Source organism: Malus sylvestris, chromosome 10 (genome assembly GCF_916048215.2).
Source record: "Malus sylvestris chromosome 10, drMalSylv7.2, whole genome shotgun sequence".
Taxonomy (NCBI): domain Eukaryota; kingdom Viridiplantae; phylum Streptophyta; class Magnoliopsida; order Rosales; family Rosaceae; genus Malus; species Malus sylvestris.
The window spans coordinates 775,776-800,539 of NC_062269.1; the positions used below are offsets into that span (position 1 = coordinate 775,776).

The 24,764-nt window shown below is 39.3% G+C and overlaps 2 protein-coding genes and 1 long non-coding RNA gene across 12 annotated transcripts in view; 1 reads left to right on the forward strand and 2 right to left on the reverse strand.

Annotated features, from left to right (window-relative positions):
• LOC126586251 (TOM1-like protein 3) overlaps window positions 1-24,764 on the reverse strand; it is a 28,649-nt gene continuing 3,885 nt past the window's right edge. The window contains exons 1-15 of one of the 10 annotated variants that reach the window (XM_050251041.1): window positions 20,864-21,021; window positions 20,145-20,717; window positions 19,879-20,060; window positions 18,971-19,104; window positions 18,572-18,847; window positions 18,129-18,459; window positions 15,015-15,165; window positions 9,302-9,380; window positions 8,891-8,989; window positions 8,635-8,748; window positions 7,471-7,616; window positions 6,670-6,751; window positions 1,335-1,420; window positions 1,068-1,256; window positions 1-885 (exon numbers count right to left, since the gene is read on the reverse strand). In XM_050251041.1, coding sequence (XP_050106998.1) covers window positions 231-885; window positions 1,068-1,256; window positions 1,335-1,420; window positions 6,670-6,751; window positions 7,471-7,616; window positions 8,635-8,748; window positions 8,891-8,989; window positions 9,302-9,380; window positions 15,015-15,165; window positions 18,129-18,459; window positions 18,572-18,847; window positions 18,971-19,104; window positions 19,879-20,060; window positions 20,145-20,641 — 3,021 coding nt within the window. In that variant the 5' untranslated portion in view covers window positions 20,642-20,717; window positions 20,864-21,021 and the 3' untranslated portion in view covers window positions 1-230. Of the gene's footprint in view, window positions 886-1,067; window positions 1,257-1,334; window positions 1,421-6,669; window positions 6,752-7,470; window positions 7,617-8,634; window positions 8,749-8,890; window positions 8,990-9,301; window positions 9,381-15,014; window positions 15,166-15,263; window positions 15,463-18,128; window positions 18,460-18,571; window positions 18,848-18,970; window positions 20,061-20,144; window positions 20,718-20,863; window positions 21,059-24,764 lie in introns of those variants that run through there. The other 9 variants (XM_050251038.1, XM_050251039.1, XM_050251037.1 and 6 more) reach the window with 9 other exon arrangements.
• Window positions 8-22,632, forward strand: LOC126586266 (uncharacterized). Its single transcript, XR_007610770.1, has 2 exons — window positions 8-155; window positions 22,374-22,632. It is a non-coding gene; the product is annotated as an uncharacterized LOC126586266 (long non-coding RNA).
• The window catches only part of LOC126586257 (TOM1-like protein 3), a 6,559-nt gene continuing 3,885 nt past the window's right edge, over window positions 22,091-24,764 (reverse strand). Inside the window, exons 7-10 of the mRNA XM_050251059.1 lie at window positions 24,374-24,455; window positions 23,557-23,642; window positions 23,290-23,478; window positions 22,091-23,107 (exon numbers count right to left, since the gene is read on the reverse strand). Coding sequence (XP_050107016.1) covers window positions 22,453-23,107; window positions 23,290-23,478; window positions 23,557-23,642; window positions 24,374-24,455 — 1,012 coding nt within the window. The 3' untranslated portion in view covers window positions 22,091-22,452. The remainder of the gene's footprint in view (window positions 23,108-23,289; window positions 23,479-23,556; window positions 23,643-24,373; window positions 24,456-24,764) is intronic.

A 24,764-nucleotide genomic window follows, 5' to 3' on the forward strand; every position in this document is an offset into this window, starting at 1 on the left:
TTAAAAACAAACCGAGATCAAAGAAATCAAACAATAAGGTACATCAATACATTAAATTATATGCAATGCCTGCTGACATCTCGGAAATATACCAACTAAACAGCATAGACAAACCAAAACTGAAAAAGTTCCTACCAATATTTATTTAGCAACAGGTAATCTCATGATCTCATGTGTAAGTGAGGAACAAGGTCCAGAGCCAGACTGACCGATACGCTGATGGGCACAACTCAAAATGACCTATTCGGGTTTGAAGAAGATGACTTGGCTTTTGCAAAATCAACTAGATCCTTGAAAAGAGCATCTTCCTGTTTTACTTGTTTTGTTGGGGTAGACGAATTAAGGGAGAGATTCTGAGTCTGTCCCACTAAGTTGTCATAAGATGAACCAGATCCACTGCCTGGAACGCCTTGTTTCTCAAAAAACTGTTGTCTCTGGTTATACCTGGAAGGCGGAGGTGGAAGGCTGACAGGAGATTGACCATTGCCAGGAGACTGAGGATTCCCCAGAGACTGAGTATCCCAAGGAGCAGGAGGTAGCCCATCTATAGATTTGCTTCTAGGAGCCGGTTCATCATATACAGGCTTTCCAGTGAATATAGGTGATGGAGTTGTGTTTTGGGAAGAAGGGGGTGAGGGTGATAGTGGAGTCAATCGTGAGGTGGAGCTGGAATGAACTGGAGCTGCAAAGGATGTGGATTCTGATGTTGCAGAGGATCCTTCAGATTTGTAGGCTTCTCCACTGAGATAATCAATCACACCAGGACCTAGAGTGATTGGCCTTTGCGAAGACGGTGGAGGAGGAAGAAGTGGGCTGACTCGCACAGGTTCACCCTTGGCATTGGCTGATCTCTGGCCCTGTCCTTGTGAATTATCTCTTGATGACCTGCAATGCATCTTACCGAATTTTACTAAGAGGATAAGAATATTAAAAGTAAAAAACTAACAGAACCTGCAATATTCATATTCTGAAGCGCACACATACAAGTAAAATTGGTAGAAACAAAAACAAGTGAGAATGAAATGACAATGCAAAATAAAACTTAGAAGTGCTCCTCTAACAATCACCTGTGCGCTAGTTGGGAAAATTCATCCTCAGACTCATCATCCTCATGGTTCACATTCACAAGTGGCACAACTGAAGATTCTGCTCCTCTTACTGCAGTTGTAGTTCCTTTCACAATATCGTCATGCCGAGAAATTACACGCTGCAGATCATCGTTCAGTGCCAATCCCTGACATAGAAGCTCCTCATCTCTGAGAGGAGAGCAACCACAACTGTCACTATTGCATCAAATGTATGAGTAAAACTCAAATCCATATCAAATCACTTACGCAGTCTCATTCACAAGAAGCCTGACACGCTTTTGGTATGAACGACACTGATCAACAAGGTCAACAATCACTTCTTCCTTCAAACCCTGCCATAGTATTTCATTTTGACCATTTATGACCATTAAATTTGCACACATTAAGAGCCCGGATGGTAATATTACGATTTTGGTTCATTTTTTATTTTTAGTAAAAGCCGAAGAGGAATTGTATGGAGAAAATAGGGAGAAAGAAAGGGCTCAGATGGATGAGCATTAAAATGAATATGGAACGGTATTTAAACCAAAAATTAAATCAATCTCAACTATTCTATTTTCTCCTTCAAGTTTTTATTTCACCCATTCCCTTTCAATCATCCATACCTCCTCCCTTCTACAAGCACAAGAAAAGTGCAGCCCTTAAAGGTACTAATTTTCGAGTAATTAACCACCTAATTCCAACTCTGCTAAAAGTCCCAACTTCAAAAAATTTTACAATCACAGTAATTGACACCTCTGGATAACTAGCCTTATAAATAAAGTTTTGTTATCAATATATCTCCACAAATAATTTACATACAGTGCATAAGTAAAGAAAAGTATGGACCATAAATATTCTCCACAATTGACCATATACAACTTTCAGAATTTTCTATTGTGGTAAGAGTCCCAAAGAACGGAGAATTAGATGGAGATCTCAACCATAGAATACAAGCTGGATGGATGAAGTGGAAGAGTGCATCCGGCGTGTTGTGTGACCGCCGTATGCCACTGAAACTCAAGGGAAAATTTTATAGGACGGCAATAAGGCCGGTGATGCTATATGGCACAGAATGTTGGGCGGTGAAGCATCAACACATACACAAAATGGGTGTAGCGGAGATGAGGATGCTTCGTTGGATGTGTGGGCACACGAGAAAGGATAAGATTAGGAATAAGGATATCCGGGGTAAAGTAGGAGTAGCCAAAATTCAAGGAAAGATGAGAGAAAATCGGTTACGGTGGTTTGGACATGTGCAAAGAAGGCCTACTGACGCTCCGATTAGAAGATGCGACTATGGGACAGAGGTTCATGGCCGAAGAGGTAGAGGAAGACCTAGGAAAACTTTGGAAGAGACTCTAAGAAAAGACTTAGAGTACTTGGATCTAACAGAGGACATGACACAGGACCGAGCACAATGGCGTTCTAAGATTCATATAGCCGACCCCACTCAGTGACTTGGATTTTCCAAGTTTCCAACCGAGAAGTTTTCCTCACTCGGGAAATTAAGGGAACACTACCTCAACCTACATGCTCCACTCACAAAGCTTTAACATACAAGCTTCAACAAAAGAAAAATTCAAAGAACTTAGCGAAGAAGGCTTTGGTGTATTTAACACAATACGTTGAAATGAAGCAAAGCTTATTTATTGATATCCTCGATAAGTTACAAATATGTACATATACATGAGTCAAAATAAACAAACAAGAGGGAGCCTTCACAAAGGTTGTTTAGGAGAAGTCTCAGCAGTCGGTAGAGCCCCAGAAAGAGAAGGCACCAGATGGGGATCATTCGGAGCCTCAGTACTGGACAGAACCCTAGAAGGAGGAGGCATCAGAGGTTGATCATTTGGAGCTTCATTACGCGGTACAGCCCCAGAAGACGAAGGCAATAAATGCCTTTGGAACAAACCCATAAACCTCTGATGATCAAGTAAAACCTGACCATCAGATTCCTTCATCTGGTCAAGCTTCATCTTCATGTTTGTAGCATAGTCATGTGCGAGCCGGTGCAACTGTTTATTCTCATGCTTGAGCCCTCTAATCTCCTGTTTGAGACTCATCACTTCAGCCGCCAATGATTCAACTTGGTGGGTTCGAGCAAATAGGCGTTGGGCCATATTAGACACAGAACCTGCACACTGAACACTGAGAGCCAGAGAATCCTCAACAGCCAACTCATCAGATCGTTTGGAAAGTAGTCTGTTATCTTTGGGAGTGAGAAGGTTCCCGGCCACCACCGCAGCGGTCATATCATTCTTCATCACGGAATCCCCAACGGTAAGAGGACCAGTAGGGGAGACGAAGGATGGGCGCCATATGTTGTCTGGAGAAGGCGTGGCTGCCTCTTCAACAAGGTTCAAGTCAAAACGACGGTCGGAGGGGCTAGACATTTTCAAAGGTGTTGAAGAGAGAAGAGGTCGGACAAATCAAGATCTTAGAAGTGCAAGAATGGAGCTTCTACTGGTGGAGATTCAAGTGTGCTTTGGAACTTAATGCCAGCCTCTATAAAAATCTGCACTCGACGAAGTTTCAGAAATTGAAGAGGCGCCTACTCAGAAACCGAAGAGGCGTTTGCTTTCTCAAAAGCTGGGTTGCTTAGAGACCACGAGGGTTGATCTCAGAAATCGAAGAGGCGTTTGCTTTCTCAAAAGCTGGGCTGCTCAAAGACCACGAAGGCTGATCTTAGAAATCGAAGAGGTGCTTGCTTTTTCAAAAGCTGGGCTACTCAGAGACCACGAGGGCCAATATCAGAGATCGAAGAGGCAACATTAGCTCATGGGTACCACAGATAACTTTGCCAAAGTTCTCTGACAAAGTTGAGACACGTGAAACTTGAAGCTCCCACTACATCGCTCTGACCAAGAAGGGTAAAAGAATAGCAAAGAAACATCACTAACAAAGTTTAGACACATAAATTTTGAAGGTCTAGCTACCATATTATTACCCACAAGGGTAAAGGAATAGTACCACTGCTGGATAATTGGAAAGTCCCTGTGTGTCAACCTCTGTGCTTCGTGGCAAGGTAGACTAGCAAACATGCCCAACTTTTACCCACATTCGAGAAAACACTCCCAACAAGATTGCTTGCTCCAAAATCGAAGAGGCACCGCCCTCCACATCTCGAGAGCCAGACTCCCAACATGATTACTTTCTAAAAAATCGAAGAGACACCGCTATCCGAATCTCGAGAGCCAGACCCCAGCAGGATTGCTTTCTCAAAAATCGAAGAGGCATCGTTCTCCGAATCTCGAGAGTCAGATCCCCGACAGGATTGCTTGTTCGAAAACCGAAAAGGCACCACTTTCTCAACTTCAAGAGCCAGACCTCCTTGGATAAAACTTGTCTGTAATCTTCACACGCAAAATCAGCTTTCCAGATACCACAGACCACTTTTTCAAAGTGCTCTGACAGAGTTAAAACATGTGAAGCTGACAGCTCCCACTACCGTGCTATGACCAAGCAGGGTAAAGGAATAACATTACTACTTGTTGTTAGGGAGACTCCTATATATGTCGACCTCCATCCCCAACGGACAGGTAGACCTGCAAAAATGCTCAACCCTTCCTCATATCTGAGAGGGCACTCCCAACGAAGCCTTTCGAAATATTCAGCTTTCTTTCCCCCCGATAATACCTCTGCAAACAAGCTATACTAGAGCAAGAATATCTCATATCATCAGGGTTAAAAGCAAGAGTATCCCATATCATGCTTTTTCCCTGTCTTTTCCTTTGGCCTTATTCTTACCTACAAGACAAGGAGAAAGAAAGTAATCAGTCAGCACTTGGAATCAAGCTTCTAGTCAAGAACTGACTGACTGGAACCCCTTACCTGATTACTTACCTGGCATTGCTCTCGAGTACTCATCTTCAACATCTTATGCTTCCAGGGAAGATACCGCATCTGCCTGAGGAACAGATAGGGCAAGTGAGAAGGATACAAGGAAGCATGTGGAGACAAGCGTGACAGCACACGTGCCGATACATCCACTACTTTGTCAAAAGCAAAACTATCCTATATCAGCAGGGTCGAACGTATTCTAGATTTGATGGACTTGTTTTGATCCTCAAATTCTTCAGTCGGCCTTATACTCTGGAGGAAACCAGAAAACCCTCCAGCCCAGTTCAAGAATAAGTCTGTGGAAAGTTACTTCTTCAAAAGCAAAAGTATCTCATATCATCTCTTCTCATTTTTCTTCTCTTTATCCTTCATGCTGCCTGCAAGATAGGGAGAATGAGAACAATCAGCCGAAACTTGAAATCAAACTTCTGATCTGGGACTGATTGCTTGGAGCTCTGATTGCTTACCTTGTCTGTCATCTTTTTCAGCAGATCCCCTAGCTCGGCGACTTGGGGGACTCCTACTACATGGTTTGTATCGCGCTTGACCAAGCCTGAAACTACAAGTAAGCTTCAAGTGAAATTGATACATTACCTTGTGCATCTCCACCAGTTAAAGATACCACCCCTGGATGGAGGAAGAGTACTTCCAGAGAAGATGCAACATCTACTTATGAGACAGATAAGGCAAGTGAAGACGATACCACACTTCGGTACTTAGAAGTTTCGTGATTACGATATCATTCTCCCACAATATTTCCTAATGTCATTTGTACTAAATCATTCACTTGTACTCACTAAAGGAGAGCTTGAACCTATGTACTTGTGTAAACCCTTCGCAATTAATGAGAACTCCTATATTCTGTGGACGTAGCCAATCTGGGTGAACCACGTACATCTTGTGTTTGCTTTCCTGTCTCTATCCATTTATATACTTATCCACACTAATGACCGGAGCAATCTAGCCAAGATCACAAAAAGCGACCGTTTTCGCTACCTAGGATCTATCTTGCAAAAGAACGGAGAATTAGATGGAGATCTCAACCATAGAATACAAGCTGGATGGATGAAGTGGAAGAGTGCATCTGGCGTGTTGTGGGACCGTCGTAGGCCACTAAAGCTCAAGGGAAAATTTTATAGGACGGCAATAAGGCCAGCGATGTTGTATGCCACAGAATGTTAGGCGGTGAAGCATCAACACGTACACAAAATGGGTGTAGCGGAGATGAGGATGCTTCGTGGGATGTGTGGGCACACGAGAAAGGATAAGATTGGGAATGAGGATATTCGAGGTAAAGTAGGAGTAGCCGAAATTGAAGGAAAGATGAGAGAAAATCGGTTACGGTGGTTTGGACATGTGCAAAGAAGGCCTACTGACGCTCCGGTTCGAATATGTGACTACGGGACAGAGGTTCAGGGCCGAAGGGGTAGAGGAAGACCTAGGAAAACTTTGGAAGAGACCCTAAGAAAAGACTTAGAGTACTTGGATCTAACGGAGGACATGACACAAAACCGAGCGCAATGGCGTTCTAGAATTCATATAGCCGACCCCACTTAGTGAGAAAAGGCTTTGTTGTTGTTGTTGGTAAGAGTCCCATATGAAACTTTCACCGCTAGAGAACTCCACACACAAAAACAAAAAAATAGAATCATTGGCCTCTCAACAAAAATATTTCTAGAAAAACATAAATAGATCCTTTAATAATACCTTTTTGGAAAGAAATTAATCAGAAATAAAAATAAGGTAGAAAATATATTACCTCAGGATTCTTAGCATCCAAGGCATTAAGCATTTCCATCAACACATCTGCAATTCCACGAGCATTCTGAATCTCTGGCAAGCTGATTAAAGACAGTTCCAATCAGGATGGATCTATCATAGCTTCAATAATAATTCAGACAATTTATACCAAAAATAAAAAAGCATCCCAAAGCATAAAAAAAAGATAGCATCTGTTACAATATTATTATGTTGGAATTGTGTGTATAGGTAATTATGGGGGATTCGGGAAATATAGAATAACTATGCAAAGAAGAGAAATGATTTGAAGTATATTGTTCAATTTTCTTATTAGCACAAAATTCAATCAAGCAAGGATGAATTCTTTCATAAATTACAGTAAGGATGTAAGAGACATCCTCATGTCAAGGGGAGAATTGATGAATAATTGACAAGGTTAAGGCCTTTCAGATATATAGTCAAATTTTTCTGCAGTGTTAAAGCATGTACAACACAATCAAATTTGATAATGAGAAAGGTATTAAAAAAAAAAATATTTGAAGAAGTAGAAGAAATAAAAAATGAAAGAGAAACAATCGAATCGCCAATTTATGCAGTACAACATATGTAGAACATGTCATACTGAGGGTTTTAATCCTGGGACATTTTCCAATTGCCTACAAATATTTTTAACCTCTCTCATGCAATCAACACGCAAGTTTATAGTTGTGACAAACATGCATGTGAAGGAAACAATAATTGTTTGGACAGGGAATAAAAACCATACTGAAAAGGCCCAAAAAATGTATGTTTCCAAGAAAACCATATTCTCAGCTAGTACCTAAGGCCCGATGCATCCGACTGGAGAGAAGCCTGAATGGCAGCATCATCATATGATGTAACAGGAGAAACTACTGGCTGGGTCTGGGGCGGAGTAAATATTGGTACACTGTTCTCTTCTCTTGGTGGAAATTCAACTCCCACAGACTGTCGGTTATTCATTAAGAGAGTTAGGGTGGAAGAAGAAACAGAATAAAGAGAAAATAATTAAAATCCACAGTTATACTAAATATTGAATAGCAAGCTTATAAGTATTGCTGGCCAAAATGATGGAAATGTTATTTTGGACCTATTAAACATCATCAAAAGGTAGAAAGGTAAATGTGTTGAAATCTAATTGCGTGAAAGCTGAGGTGTAGTTGCGTTTTTTGTCAGACAAGGCAAGGCATAAGCCTCTCGGACATGAAATCTTATAGGAAGCATATAAATAATGCAATACTAATAAGTTGAAGTGCTAGTGAGTAACTGAAGTATAATAAGAAATCCCAATATGACCACACATAAGTTATAACAGTCATTCAAGCATAATAACCAATCCCAAAAATAAAATACTCAATTGGTCATACAAATATTCAAAACCCCAAAAGATAAACTCAGTTCACCACAATACTTGTGATGAATAGAAACTAACATCACTATCATACTGGTCCAACAGACTGATGTGATAAGGGACGCATAGCAGTGACTTGCACTAGAGGAGGGTTTGCAAGATCACTATTACTTCCATTGTTCACAACATTTACCATCATCTGTCAAAGCTGAAGGCACTTGGGCTGAACATGTTTACCCATTAATCTTAACTTGACTAGGTCATATAATTAAACAGAAATGTTTAAAAACATGGCCTATTAAGCAACTCAAAAGAAAGATGACAGCAAAGAATGTCGCTGATTGGACCGGGTCAGACTGGTGATATCATAAATATATAACAAAATGATTCTATTCTCTATATACTATATCCATTCTTCGACAAATGAAAGAAATATCCTATAAGGCAGTTTTAAAAGGAAATACTTTTTAGAAGACGGTCTACTTTGATTAGTAAATTGAAAATTAGTAAGATAGTTCCATGGGAACACAGCACAAGTACAAATGCAGTATACATAGTACAGATTACAAACAAAAGGTTAACATGAGTATAACAAAGATGTGATAAAACAATTACCCTCAATTCATTATATGCTGCATAATACTGGGGAAATCTTCCCCTTGGTCCCCCAAAAGCTTCTTGCCATGTATCTATCAAAATTAGTATCTTTTCCCTAACATTCAAGTCTGGCTGCATAATGGAATTAGAATGGAATTAGAATAACAAAGCAGAAAGAAAGTTAGTATCCTATTCATGCACAAACTGGAAAGAAAAAAGGAAGCAACAAGTTAGTGAAAACAGAAAACAAAAAGTTGGGAGAGAAATGCAGCACCTTCTTCTTTACTATTTTGACCATTTCATGCAAGATATCACGCTCAACGATCTGCTGAAAAACATTCTCACCACAGTTCTTGCTCACAGTCTCCAATGCCTGCATCGAATAATAAATTAGGAGAAGGAAAAAGACATCATTGCTCAGAAATGGCTTGTTTTGTGCTGATGATAGGCTAATGCAAGACAATCATTGAACCACAACAGGTCCATCATAAATCACAAATTTATTGACATTTTCACATGTATACATATTTTGGGATGGGAAGGGTACCACAAGCTTTACGGGATGGGAAGGGTACCACAAGCTTTACATCATGAATTTAAAATTTTAAAAGAAAGATGCACAAACATGACAAGAAATAACACAAAAAATACTGAAAGTCTCACAAAGAAAAGGAATAGTACTAACAAAAAGAGCCAGGAGTTGTATTTTTGGATTTTTGCTGCCCAGGCGCTTCTTGAGTATCTTCAAGGCCTCTTTTGCTTGCCTGAAAGTTCAAACCAGTTCATTGGCAAAACAAAGCATTCCGAATATTTAAATTAGGAAAGAGATTCTATGGGAAAAATAATCTACAACAATAGAAAATAAAGAGGATAGTCTTCTGCAGAGTTTAAGAGCTAAGAAATGTCCAACATATAAAAGAAAGCCCGATACACCAAGATGCTCATGGAATCTATTTGAAAAATAAATTACCCTTCTACGAAGTTTCCAGTTCATCCCAAATCAATGTAGCGAAAGCATTCTACTACCCTGTCAATTTTTTAAAGTGTTACTTTTCAGGAGGACAGGATTTCTGTTAGAGTTCTATGGAACAGCAGAGCACAAAACCAAGAAGAAATCAATAAGATTTTGATTTCAACCAAGAACAAAAACGAAAATGGAGATGCGAAGAAGATGAAGAGTTCTGTGTATTTTCTGATTTCATTCAGCTATGACTGAAATGATTAAAAAAGCTACAAACGTAGAGTGGGGGAAGATATAGCCGTTTGAAGGCGCACTACCACTCCCATTACACAAACTCACGTGTATCTCACATGCTCACATATGAGTGAGATGTTATACCATGAGACACACAAACATTTAGCCTATTAGCTTTGATTTAATCTCAGCCTTACATTTCAAAACTAAGAGAAAAGAGACTTTGAATTACAATGAAACAGAACACAACAAACACAAGGCAGCTGCAAGGCTTAAACATCAACACTCTCCTCTAAGCTGGCAGCTGACTTTACTCCTAGCATTTCACTGAAATAGTTGAACTTCTCCTTTGGTAGTGCCTTTGTCAGGATATCTGCCATTTGTTCTTCAGATTTGCAATAAACAAGTTCAATCTCATTCTCTTGTATTGCATCTCTGATGAAATGAAATTTCCTGCTAATGTGTCTTGTTTTCTGATGAAACACAGGATTCTTGGCAATAGCTATTGCTGAAGTGTTATCACACATTAGCACAGTAGGTTCAACTTGTTCTTCTCCGAAGTCTTCCAACACAAATCTTAACCATTTGGCCTGAGATGTTGCTTCAGCAACACTTACATATTCTGCTTCTGCAGTGGATAATGCCACTGTGTTTTGTTTAACTGATGCCCAAGAGAACACACCTGAGCCAAGATTGAAAGCATACCCTGATGTACTTTTCATGTCATCAATACTCCCAGCCCAGTCACTGTCACAATATCCAATAAGAACTGCTGACTTTCCTTTTACATATTCAATGCCAAAATCCATAGTACCTTGAATGTATCTCAGTACTCTTCTTGCTGTTCCCATATGTTTCTTAGTTGGACCATGCATGAATCTTGCCAAGAGACTAGTACCAAACATTATATCTGGTCTAGTGGCAGTAAGATACAGAAGACTTCCCACCAATTTCCTGTATTCAGACTCATCTGCAGCTTCACTCCCATCATTCTTGCATAACCTTTCATTTGCTACCAGTGGTGTTACCACAGACTTACAACCTTGTAGTCCAAATTTCTCCAGCAGTTTCATTGCATATTTCTTCTGATGTATGAAGATGCTTTTCTTGGTTTGAACAATTCCCATACCAAGAAAATGATGTAGCAATCCCAAATCAGTCATCTCATAATGCTGCATCATGTCGTTTTTAAATCTGTCAAGCATTGTGTCACTACTTCCAGTGTACACAATATCATCAACATAGACATAAACTATGAGAATCCCTGACTTTTCAACCTTAGTATATAAGGTGGCTTCATTAGGACTTCTTTTAAAACCTGCCTTGGTGAAGTAAGAATCAATTTCATCATACCAAGTTCTTGGAGCTTGTTTAAGACCATATAATGCCTTACTTAACTTATACACTTTATCCTCCTTGCCTTGTATGACAAATCCTTGAGGCTGATCAACATAAACTTCCTCTTTGAGTACACCATTAAGGAATGCAGATTTTACATCTAACTGGAATAGTTGCCATTCTTTCTGAGCTGCAAGTGCAATCAAAGTCCTTATGGTGTCAAGCCTAGCAACTGGTGCAAAGGTCTCATTAAAGTCAATGCCTGGCTTCTGTGAATAACCTTTTGCAACCAGTCTAGCTTTGTTTTTCTGAATGCTTCCATCAAGGTTCAGTTTTGTTTTGTATACCCACTTCACACCTATCACAGGTTTGCTAGATGGTCTATCTACCAGCATCCATGTATTATTCCTCTCAATCATGTCTAGCTCAGCTTGCATAGCTTTCATCCAAGACAAATCTAGGGCAGCCTCTTCATAATTCTCGGGTTCCATAATGCATACATTACACTGTGCAATGACTTCATTTAAGGATCTCCATTTCTTTGTAGTAGAATCATAGCTCTGTGATAGATCAATGTTTGAGCTTGGATCATCAGCATTAGTATTCAAATCATCTAGTGAAGTATCAGAAATAACCTCAGGAAATACACTGCTATCTTGAACATTTGACCCTTGAGTTAGATCAGATTCTGCCATATCAGTAGTGATCGATACACTGGACTGTTTTCCAGAGCTGTCATCCCAATCCCATCTAGCACTCTCATCAAATACTACATCTCTAGACAATATAATCTTACTAGTGATAGGATCAAATAATCTGTATCCTTTCTCACTGGTTCCATAACCCACAAACACACATTTGTGACTGTTGCACTCAAGTTTGTGTCTTAAATTCATGGGAACATGAACATAGCATACTGACCCAAAAATCTTCAAGTGTGCAATTCCAGGTTTTCTTCCACTATAGGATTCAAAATGAGTCTTTTTATCCAAAGCCTTAGTGGGACATCTGTTGAGGAGATACACTGCAGTGTGCACAGCTTCTGCCCAAAAATGGTATGGCATGCCCTTTTCATGTAACATAGTTTTTGCCATCTCTACCACAGTTCTATTCTTTCTTTCTGACACACCATTCTGTTGTGGTGTGTATGACATGGTTAGTTGCCTTTGAATTCCAGAAACATTGCAATAGTCACTGAATTCAGAAGACAAGAACTCACCACCTCTATCACTTCTTAGATACTTGATTTTGTACCCACACTGCAATTCTGTCATTGCTTTGAACCTTTTGAAATACTCCAATGCCTCAGATTTGTACCTCAGAAAGTAGACCCATGTCATTCTCGTACAATCATCAGTGAACAAAATGAAGTACTTGTTTCCAGCATTTGAGGCAATTTGCATTGGACCACAGATATCAGTATGTATCAATTCAAGTGGGAATTTAGCTCTCCAAGCAGATTCTCTTGGAAACTCATCTCTATGTTGCTTGCCAAGCATACATCATTCACAGACATTCTTGGAATTTTCCAAGTGAGGTAGCCCATGAACCATTTCTTGCTCCCTGAGTTGCAGCAAACTCCTTGTGTTTAAGTGCCCTAACCTCTTGTGCCAAATCTGAATGCAATGAGATACACTAGCTTTTAATGCTAGTGATGTGGCAGGCATCATTGTTAAAGGAAAGCATCTGTTGCTAGTCATTTGAACCTTAGCAACCAGTCCATTCAAGTTCCAGCTATCAAAGATACAAACTGCATTATCACCAAATAGCAGATAGTAACCATGTTCCAACATTTGCCCCACACTTAGAAGATTTTCGTCCAAACCAGGCACTAGCATTACTTCTTGTATGTGCTTTCTTCCCATCTTGGTTTCAATGACTAGTATGCCTATTCCTGCTACACTCACAACTTCACCAGTTCCCATTTTTACTTTTGCATTCAGATTTCTACTCACATTCACCAGCAAGCTTTCATTTCCTGTCATGTGGTTGCTACAACCACTGTCAATATACCAAGTGTTATTGACCTTCACCTGAGACACAGAGTTGCAAGCAAAAAATAATGTTCCCATATCATCAACCTGATTTGCATAGTTAGCCTTCTGCACCACTTTGTTCCCATTACAGTTTCTGACTTCATGACCAAATTTATTGCAATTTGTGCATTTAGGTTTTCCTTCAAACCAGCACTTTCCATAGTGCAGTTTATCACAATGTTTGCAAGCTGTTTTGTTCGAATCATGAGAATTATTCTGCTTAGAGATAAAATTAGGCTTAGTATCCCACTTTTTCCCTTTGTTCTTCCAACTTTTCCCTGGTTTCTGTGTACCAGAGAACCCACTGGGTTTTTGAAACTTAGACCCAACATTTAGACTAGCAAATGCCTTTTCAGTAGAGTGATCAGTATGCATATCAAGCCTTTGTTCATAACCCTTCAGAGAAGCAACCACTTCTTGGATTTCAAGTGTTTCAATATCCTTTGAGTGTTCAATCACAGCACAGATAGAGTCATAACTTCTAGGCAAGCTTATAAGTAATTTTTGAACAACCCTCTCCCTAGATAGTTCTTCACCATAACTCCTCATTTGATTCATGATGTCAAACAGTTTAGTAAGATATGCAGACAAAGATTCATCATCTCTCATCCTAGTATACTCAAACTCTCTGCGTAAACCTTGTAATTTCACATTTCTAACCTGTTTATCACCTCTGAATTCTTGTTGTAGGATATCCCAAGCTCCTTTGGAGGTTTCTTCATTAGAAATCCTGGGAAAAATCTGATCAGACACAGCTCCTTGAATCAACCCAAGGGCCTTAGCATCCTTCATTATGATCTCCGCAACGTTTGTTGACATTTGAGTAGCTGCATCCTTCTCCTTCTTTTCATCAGCTATCTCAACCACAGTAGATGACTCTGGGATAGTAAACCCAGTCTCTACAAGATCCCAAAGTCCATGAGACCTGAGAATGGTTCGCATTCTGATATTCCAAAATTCATAGTTCTCGCCATTGAAAATGGGAGTACGAAGTTTAGAACTCATTGATCCAGCCATGTTAGACCCAGATCTTCGATTTGAAGATTTAAGAAACTCGATTCTTCAGCGATTCACTGAAGAACCCAGAAAAAACAGATTCACGCCCAGATTAAAGCGATGAACTAGGTTCTGAGGCCATGTTAGAGTTCTATGGAACAGCAGAGCACAAAACCAAGAAGAAATCAATAAGATTTTGATTTCAACCAAGAACAAAAACGAAAATGGAGATGCGAAGAAGATGAAGAGTTCTGTGTATTTTCTGATTTCATTCAGCTATGACTGAAATGATTAAAAAAGCTACAAACGTAGAGTGGGGGAAGATATAGCCGTTTGAAGGCGCACTACCTCTCCCATTACACAAACTCACGTGTATCTCACATGCTCACATATGAGTGAGATGTTATACCATGAGACACACATACATTTAGCCTATTAGCTTTGATTTAATCTCAGCCTTACATTTCAAAACTAAGAGAAAAGAGACTTTGAATTACAATGAAACAGAACACAACAAACACAAGGCAGCTGCAAGGCTTAAACATCAACAATTTCCTTATGAGATGAGCCACATCTCCATTTCAGGAGGAGATCTCCTCTTCTATCAGGAGCCAAGTATTAAACTTTGTGTGTATGTGCGTGCACATGTATATATGAATACATAATAAGCTCTGAGCACTTTAAAGTTTCAACCAACGACTACGACATCAATATTTCAGAAAAGATTCAACGTACTCAACAATTTAAGAAATGTGAACTCTAAACGGGTGGATATACCTATATATAATATTCAATCTAAAAAACGAAATTGAGGGAAAACAAAGTAATCATACCCAGGGTCAATATTGATAATATCACATAATTCAATATTTATTGCCCAGTCTGGACCAATCAACATATCACTTGTTGCCCTCTCTGCACAGGCCGCACCATTACCAGCCATGTCGTAATCCCCTTCACGCAAGTCTTTTTCCTTAAAACTTCCTAATTCAGAAGCCAAAAACAAGTTCAACTACGTGCAATTCAACATTTGTGATGTAAAAGAACTTAATAAATGCTAGAAACGGAAGATCATAAGACACCTGTCAGGCTATCACTAATTAGCTCGATGTCAGTTATCTTGTTCAATTCCAAAAGTTCCACAAATTATTTCTTACCCACCAAGACAAAACTTATGAAAATCCCAATTCAATTACGATAATTGAAAACAGCTGACCTATACATAATTGATCCAGAAAATATTAAAAACCCGAAATCGCAAGCAAATAGGGTTTATAAACAAATTCAACTATCTGCTCATCCCCATCACAAATACGTATCCCAAATCAAAATAACAAACAATCAGATCATCAACAAAGTACGATTAACACCAATCCAAGTCCCTCATCAAGAAACCCACAAAAATTTGTGCCCATAAAACACAGACAAGCAAAAATTATTATGAAATGGCTTAATTCCTATTGAGGGTACGTAGGCAGTCTAACGAGAAGGTTAGATGCAGCCATAAAGCTTACGAAAAATTATTATGAAATTTGAACCTTGAGTGGTCTTATTTCATGTCCTGGAGGTGGGGTATATTGGATGTTCGAGTATTTAGTGATGTCACGTGTCGATCCTGGACGTAGGTCGGGGTCGGGGCGTGACAACTTTAATGGTATCAGAGTAAATGATCTTACTCTATGATATGCAACCTTCTCGAGTCTTGTTGGCGTGAATTACGATATGCATTGTGGTTAATCCGCATTGGGGGACCATACTATTTATGGATCGCACTTGGTTAATCCGTGTTGGGCCATCCTTATGGCCATGTATGCTTAGGAGTGATCATGCTTGGTTAATCTGCACTGGGTGATCACTTCCTCACTGCTGTAAGAGTGACTCTGCTTGGTTAATCCACATTGGGGGGTCACTACCTACTTGGTTACTTTCTCAGGGGTGGCTCTGCTTAGTTAATCCGCTTTTTTTTTTTTTTTTGGCGGGGCACTTCTTGTTTGGTTACTTATATAGGCTTCAGCCAAACTGCGTCCCTCTAGCCCTAGCTTTTAATGTACATATGAACGATGGTTTTTGAGAATCTTGTGGTTTGAATTAGAAAAGTCGTTGGATGTCTGGGTGACTCCTTCGGAGTTTTCAACGACTTGATTTTGATTTCATAAAGCACGATTCTATACTTGATGTTTATAGATTGTGATTGATGATCTGTTTTTATTGAATACCGCATGATTTATTATGGATTATGTAGTTCCATTTTGAGTATATAAATAAACTCCACATTGTAATAAAGTTATAATTTTTCTATACCCAAACTCCAGAACAGCCACTGCCTAAAACCCACTCTTTTTGTGGAGAGGGCATGGCCTTATTCCACTAAAATCTCCCCTTTCAACAATAAATCAGCCATGAATCTCAATTAAAATGCCTATACTATCCTTGTCCTTATTATGTTGCCACCGAAGCAAAGTTGACGAATAATACAGAATCTAGGTAAAGTATAAAAAAAAGTTGAGTCCTAAGAGTTAAAGGATGAATTTTAGTTTCAAATAAGAAACTGAGACTACAATCAAGTTTTAGAGACATCGAAAAAATAAGCCTTAAATTATCATTTAATACCCACTTAGTATTATAATCTAGTGAGATGTTTTAGATTTAAATCTCATTAATCTCGTCAACTCGTCCACATCGTTCTCGTATACCAAACGAGTGCCACACCTCTTCACCGAGCAGGGGCCTGAGGTTTTGAAGTGCAAATTTAACTGATTGCAACTGTTCTGCCACTCCGTACCAAAGCTCATACCTCGAGACACATAGAGTAGCCAAATATGATCTGACACGGGCAGGACATCGGAAGATAGTTGAGGCGCAGGGTACTTTTCCTCTCCATTGACTTCCAAAACACCAGAGATCTCCCATCCGCTCCCATGAACTTTAAAAACAGCGCACAGAGCATATCCCATCCACTTGTTATCACACCGTTGCCGAGTTAGGTCGACGCTTACTTCTGGTCCCATCTTTTGATGAGTGAACCACCAAGGAATTTCATTTCCAGGCATGACAATTTCATATCTATCCCCTGCATAATGGACTCCCTGTACAGGATAAACAGTGACATTAAGCAATGGGGGGGGGGGGGGGGGAGAGAGAGAGAGAGACAGCACCTTAAGATATCTTTGGAATTTGGATGTTAAGCAATGAGAGAGAGGGAGAGAGCACCTGAAGATAACTTTGGAGCATAGTAAATGTTATATGATTGTAGCTCTCTTTCTCAAGCATGCCAACGCAATTGATGAGATTGAAGCGTGTTGAATTCAATCTGTCCAAATTTGATGGACATTCCAGCATTTCCAGTTCAGTACAATCATCTGCAGTTACTTGCAAATTTACATCTGATGAAAGAACCGGAAGGTGTTGAAGCCTCCTGCAACGACTCAAATATAAATTCTCAAGCTTAGAGAGTTGGCTAATGCTTGTAGGAAGACTAACAAAATAGTTTCCACTTAAGTTCAATGATACCAAAGACGATAAGCAGCCAATATCATTGGGGATTTCCCCTTCCCAAAGATTGTGACCACTAAAGTCTAGTTCCCTTAAACTACGAAGGCCTGGTAGAGCCGGCAAGAAACTCATGGAAGGGATGAAGGCTCCATGAAGGCTCCATGATTGTTGTGATGGCCCTTCCATTCCACGAAAACTCAATGCTTTAAGGTTTTTCAGAAGGGCAATGGAAGATGGGAATTCTTTGATACCAGTTCCACTTAAATTAATCTTCTCCACAAAGTCTAATTTCCCTAGGCTTTCTGGCAATTTGGCAAGATTTGAGCATCCAGAAACGTCAAGAAGTTTAATAGCCCTCAAATTTCCAATGGCACTAGGAAGACAATTCAGATTTTTGCAATCTCTCAAGTCCAATAAAGAAAGGCTGGTTAGATGTTCAAATGATGAAGGTATACTTTCAATACCAGTCCCATCTAAAGAAAGCTTCCATAAATGCTCCATAGGTTCCACAAAATTTGGGATCTTTTTAACACTTGAGCAACCAGAAAGAACAAGAACTTCAAGGTACTGCATTTCAATCTCATCAGGAAGAAGCTCGAGACTTTTGCAATCTTTAAGAGTCAAGAAAATAAGCTTTTTGAGAGTTCCTTTGGAAAAGTGGATCTCGACTAGATTTTCGCATCCCTCAAGATCTAATCTCTCAAGATTCTGAATCCCTTCAAAATCAGGGGTTCTAGTCAAACTTTTGGAATGGCTAAGTTTAATGATTTTCAACTTGTCAAAATTCTGTAATGTTTACAAGAAATGTAGAATAATTAGATCCACAAAACTCAAATAAGGTAATGAAATATACTCTATAACAAACAAGGTAAATAATATTGTAGTTGTAGGTGTATACCTTTTTTCCATTCCAGAGCTGTTCAATACTACTATGACACATACTAAGTTCAACAAGCTCTTCCGGGTCGAATCCTGGTGGGAGATATCGTAGAGGATAACCTCTCCATTCAAGAAATCTCAAGGAATTAGGGAGTCGGTTGAGGCCTTTAGGAAGGAGCACGTTATGGACTATGAGCAATCTAAGATTAACCATCTGAGAAAAAACTTCAGGAGGGCATTCGACCTCTTTTGATTCAAGCAAGTCTAGGACAATGCCTTCAACCGCCGGTGTCCCCTGGTAACCAAGAATAAAAAAACAAGTGAATTGCAGTATAATCTGCGCATTATAAGTAAAGGAAGATGAGTAAAACTAACTTTTTATTTTCGTGCCTTTTAATTGTTAGATGTAAGCTCTTACCGTATTTTCACTCAAAACATGAAAGATGTCCTTAGAAAGCCATAATCTGCTCCGTTTTCCAGGTTCTTTAGATTGTTGACCAACAATTGCTTGACCCATTTTTTGTAACAACTCATGCATCCATACCTTGTTACCTAACATTGTTATCAGAGACTTCTTCATAAGGACATCTATGCCAATACCTGGATTAAAACCACAACCATCTAGTATTTCAACTACTCCATCTTTGTACTCTCCTTTAAAGAAACATGCGATGTCAAGGAAAATATCTTTCTCCTGCGTATCTAATCCATCGTAACCTATTTTAAGAATCTTCATAATTTTTTCATCAAATATGAAATCATCCCCTAGTTTACGCAATTGACTGCTCCATGCATCTAGACCTCTTCCACACAAATATAACCCCAAGACTTCAAGAGCTAATGGAAGGCCATTGGCATAATTCACAAAACTTTTAGACAGATCCATATGACTTTTAGGCGGATTATCTCTTTTAAAGGCCCTGAAGCTAAAAAGTTTAAGAGCGCCAACATCACTCAACTCTGTCACCTTAAATCTTCTTTCTACACCGTGTGAAATTAGCAACTGTTCATCTGCAGTCGTAATAATGATTCTGCTCCCTTGACCAAACCAAGCTGGGGTTCCACATAGCTTTTCTAACTGACTACAATCGTCCACGTCATCAAGAATGATGAGAACCTTTTTTCGAAGTAAGAAGCTTCTCAGTCTGGCGGCTTCACCGTCACACCAGTCTTGTATATTTCTATTCATAAGGCTATTGGAAAGCTTCCTCTGTAGACCGGCCAGACCGTGTGCCTTAGAACCCTCTCTAACTTTGTCATGAAAGCTTTTGACTTCAAATTTATGAAGAATCCTCTCATAATATGTTTTGGCAATGGTTGTCTTACCTATCCCACTCATCCCGCATATCCCTATAAAGAGAACATCTTTTGACTCTAGTTCTAAAAGCACATCTAGTTGCTCCAGTTTCGACTCAATTTCTACCAGATTTTCTGCAGGCGCCAATGATAAAGGACCTACTTCATTTCGTACCTTTTCAACAATTTCTTTGATGAGCTCTGGTTCTTGTCTACAAGAAAAAAAGACAATGTTCAAGATAAGACCTAATACACAAAGAAATAAAAAAACGTTAGACTATTTTGTTTTCGTCCACCTATTCTTTGAAGTACACCCCTTGATTTTTGCCACTTTTGTTAAGGCAGCTTTCCATCGTTCCACCATCTCTTTGTCATCCTCATACTCTTGTTCGAGTTCAGTGAAGCCTTCCCCAAAACTCCCGGACCGATCTCCAACATCGGAGGGTTCCACCGAGTAGAAAACTGGAACAACTGCCCCTCTCTCTTCCATGCATTCAAGAATCTTTACGAGTTCGTTCAGGCACCATTTTGAAGAAGCGTACTTTGGAGAGATGACAATGATGGCAAGCCTCGAGTTTTCAATTGCCGGGAAGAGTTCAGAAATTGGTCTTCCTATTTGAAGTTCGCCATCATCCAAGAAAGTTCTTGTAATTCCTTGTTCATGCAGTTTATCATATAGATAGGCGGTAAAACCGTAGCGCGTGTCTTCACCCCTAAAACTCAAAAAGACATCATATTTCCATTCAAGAGCTGGAGGAAGAGATGAAGTGGCTCGTTGGGTGCTCAATGCCATTGAATACAAGCTAACTGGAAATGGTGGCTGGTGGCATAGCAGCAACTAATATGGTATTAGTTTTTCAAGCTATCAGCTGGAGATTACAAATCATAAAATTATTTGCAAAAACAAGAAAATATAAATAGACTTCTGATCAGAAAAACAATTCAGCATTCATAATATTATATTAACCTATAACATGAACAGAAATAACCATGGATCAGAAAGATGATCAATAACCTGGGAGTATGTAGAAAACGAGTTCACAGATCAAGTCAGATTGGGCATGAGAGGGGCTGAAGGTCCATTTCGTCTCTGTGTACTTTCCACAAGTCTGTCTGTATGTCGTCAAGTCCAACCAAGTCGTCGAGTGGGCGTCGTCGTCTAACGAAACTTCACCGCGTAAGCTTGATGGACGTGATTCAACTGCTTCTTTTCATCCGACGGTCAAACCGCGTAAGCTCTATTCCCCCCTTTTGTGTAGGTCCATTATTATTTTATTCGTTTCTGTCATTTTCCACTTTTATTATTTGTACTAATGCACAGCACACCATTGTTGAATGTTTCTAACAAACTTGTGTGCTTTCCTGTCCACTTCGATTCTCTTGGCCCGGCCCGAATTTGAGGTGACAATTTAATCCCTACAAAGTAATTCGGATGGGATCCAATTCCCCCTTCTAAGTAATATGTCTATTGCGTGCAGTTCTTTTCCTCCACAGACACAAAATTAATTTTCTTTAAGTGGACAGGGCTTTTACTTAGGCAACGGTGTTGTTTAGAAAAATAAAAAATAAATAACTCTAACAAAAACTTTTTGATGGCAAACTAGAAATGCACATTAATTTTCTTGGACTACTTTATCTGGAATGAACACATTCAAATTTATCTGGAGTATTATAAACTCCTTTAAAATATTGATGGTCCATACCGATCATTTTGAAGTGCTAACTTATTAGTAAGCTAATATGTTTCTAGCTACACGTTTGAGCACATTTCGCAAAGATTCATGATGATCCAAACGGATCATTTTGAATGCCACCATTGAAGAAGGATTATTCATGTAAAATCTCACTCAAATCAATCATTGCTTACTTATCTAGCTAACTGCAAAACTATAAGCAAACGAACATGGTAAACAATTAAATGTCACGATGAAAATCAAAGGGCTCAATCATTCCAATTCAGCTAATTTTTTGCAAGAATGATTTTGTATTGATTTTTTTTTTCTTCAGAAAACTATTAATCATCAAAGTCCCTAGGGAGGGCGAACAAGAAACCAAATCAGCAGGCCAAACAAAGAACCGGGGGCACCGCCGTTACACACTTCTAACAGAACGCAAAGAAACTTCCGATGTATGCCTCAGCCTTCACCCGCCAATGATTTCTGGCGAGCAACCGGGCAAGAAGAGAGATGCTACATCTCCAGAGACAATGCTACTTGTAAAGAGGAGAGGACTAACCCACAAATTATGACAAACCTACCAATATTAAATTTCAATATCTCGAGTCCATGTGGTTGGTACGACAATTTGATCCATACATACACACATACATACAACAAAGACACACACAAGAAAGAAAAATTTGGCCAACCGTTAAAAACAAACAGAGATCAAAGAAATCAAACAATAAGGTACATCAATACATTAAATTATATGCAATGCCTGCTGACATCTCGGAAATATACCAACTAAACAGCATAGACAAACCAAAACCGAAAAAGTTCCTACCAATATTTATTTAGCAACAGGTAATCTCATGATCTCATGTGTGTGTAAGTGAGGAACAAGGTCCAGAGCCGAACTGACCGAAACGCTGATGGGCACAACTCAAAATGACCTATTCGGGTTTGAAGAAGATGACTTGGCTTTTGCAAAATCAACTAGATCCTTGAAAAGAGCATCTTCCTGCTTTACTTGTTTTGTTGGGGTAGACGAATTAAGGGAGAGATTCTGAGTCTGTCCCACTAAGTTGTCATAAGATGAACCAGATCCGCTGCCTGGAACGCCTTGTTTCTCAAAAAACTGTTGTCTCTGGTTATACCTGGAAGGCGGAGGTGGAAGGCTGACAGGAGATTGACCATTGCCAGGAGACTGAGGATTCCCCAGAGACTGAGTATCCCAAGGAGCAGGAGGTAGCCCATCTATAGATTTGCTTCTAGGAGCCGGTTCATCATATACAGGCTTTCCAGTGAATATAGGTGATGGAGTTGTGTTTTGGGAAGAAGGGGGTGAGGGTGATAGTGGAGTCAATCGTGAGGTGGAGCTGGAATGAACTGGAGCTGCAAAGGATGTGGATTCTGATGTTGCAGAGGATCCTTCAGATTTGTAGGCTTCTCCACTGAGATAATCAATCACACCAGGACCTAGAGTGATTGGCCTTTGCGAAGACGGTGGAGGAGGAAGAAGTGGGCTGACTCGCACAGGTTCACCCTTGGCATTGGCTGATCTCTGGCCCTGTCCTTGTGAATTATCTCTTGATGACCTGCAATGCATCTTACCGAATTTTACTAAGAGGATAAGAATATTAAAAGTAAAAAATTAACAGAACTTGCAATATTCATATTCTGAAGCACACACATACAAGTAAAATTGGTAGAAACAAAAACAAGTGAGAATGAAATGACAGTACAAAATAAAACTTTGAAGTGCTCCTCTAACAATCACCTGTGCGCTAGCTGGGAAAATTCATCCTCGGACTCATCATCCTCATGGTTCACATTCACAAGTGGCACAACTAAAGATTCTGCTCCTCTTACTACAGTTGTAGTTCCTTTCACAATATCGTCATGCCGAGAAATTACACGCTGCAGATCATCGTTCAGTGCCAATCCCTGACATAGAAGCTCCTCATCTCTGAGAGGAGAGCAACCACAACTGTCACTATTGCATCAAATGTACGAGTAAAACTCAAATCCATATCAAATCACTTACGCAGTCTCATTCACAAGCAGCCTGACACGCTTTTGGTATGAACGGCACTGATCAACAAGGTCAACAATCACTTCTTCCTTCAAACCCTGCCATAGTATTTCATTTTGACCATTTATGACCGTTAAATTTGCACACATTAAGAGCCCGGATGGTAATATTACGATTTTGGTTCATTTTTTTTTTTTAGTAAAAGCCGAAGAGGAATTGTATGGAGAAAATAGGGAGAAAGAAAGGGCTCAGATGGATGAGCATTAAAATGAATATGGAACGGTATTTAAACCAAAAATTGAATCAATCTCAACTATTCTATTTTCTCTTTCAAGTTTTTATTTCACCCATTCCCCTTTAATCATCCATACCTCCTCCGTTCTACAAGCACAAGAAAAGTGCAGCCCTTAAAGGTACTAATTTTCGAGTAATTAACCACCTAATTCCAACTCTGCTAAAAGTCCCAACTTCAAAAAAATTTACAATCACAGTAATTGACACCTCTGGATAACTAGCCTTATAAATAAAGTTTTGTTATCAATATATCTCCTCAAATAAGTTACTTACAGTGCATAAGCAAAGAAAAGTATGGACCATAAATATTCTCCACAATTGACCATATACAACTTTCAGAATTTTCTACTGTGGTAAGAGTCCCATATGAAACTTTCACCGCTAGAGAACTCCACACACAAAAACAAAAAAATAGAATCATTGGCCTCTCAACAAAAATATTTCTAGAAAAACATAAATAAGAAATTATCCTTTAATAATACCTTTTTGGAAAGAAATTAATCAGAAATAAAAAATAAGGTAGAAAATATATTACCTCAGGATTCTTAGCATCCAAGGCATTAAGCATTTCCATCAACACATCTGCAATTCCACGAGCATTCTGAATCTCTGGCAAGCTGATTAAAGACAGTTCCAATCAGGATGGATCTATCATAGCTTCAATAATAATTCAGACAATTTATACCAAAAATAAAAAAGCATCCCAAGGCATAAAAAAAAGATAGCATCTGTTACAATATCATTGTGTTGGAATTGTGTGTATAGGTAATTATGGGGGATTCGGGAAAGATAGAATAACTATACAAAGAAGAGAAATGATTTGAAGTCTATTGTTCAATTTTCTTATTAGCACAAAATTCAATCAAGCACGGATGAATTCTTTCATAAATTACAGTTACGGATCATGACATTCAACAAGCAGCAGC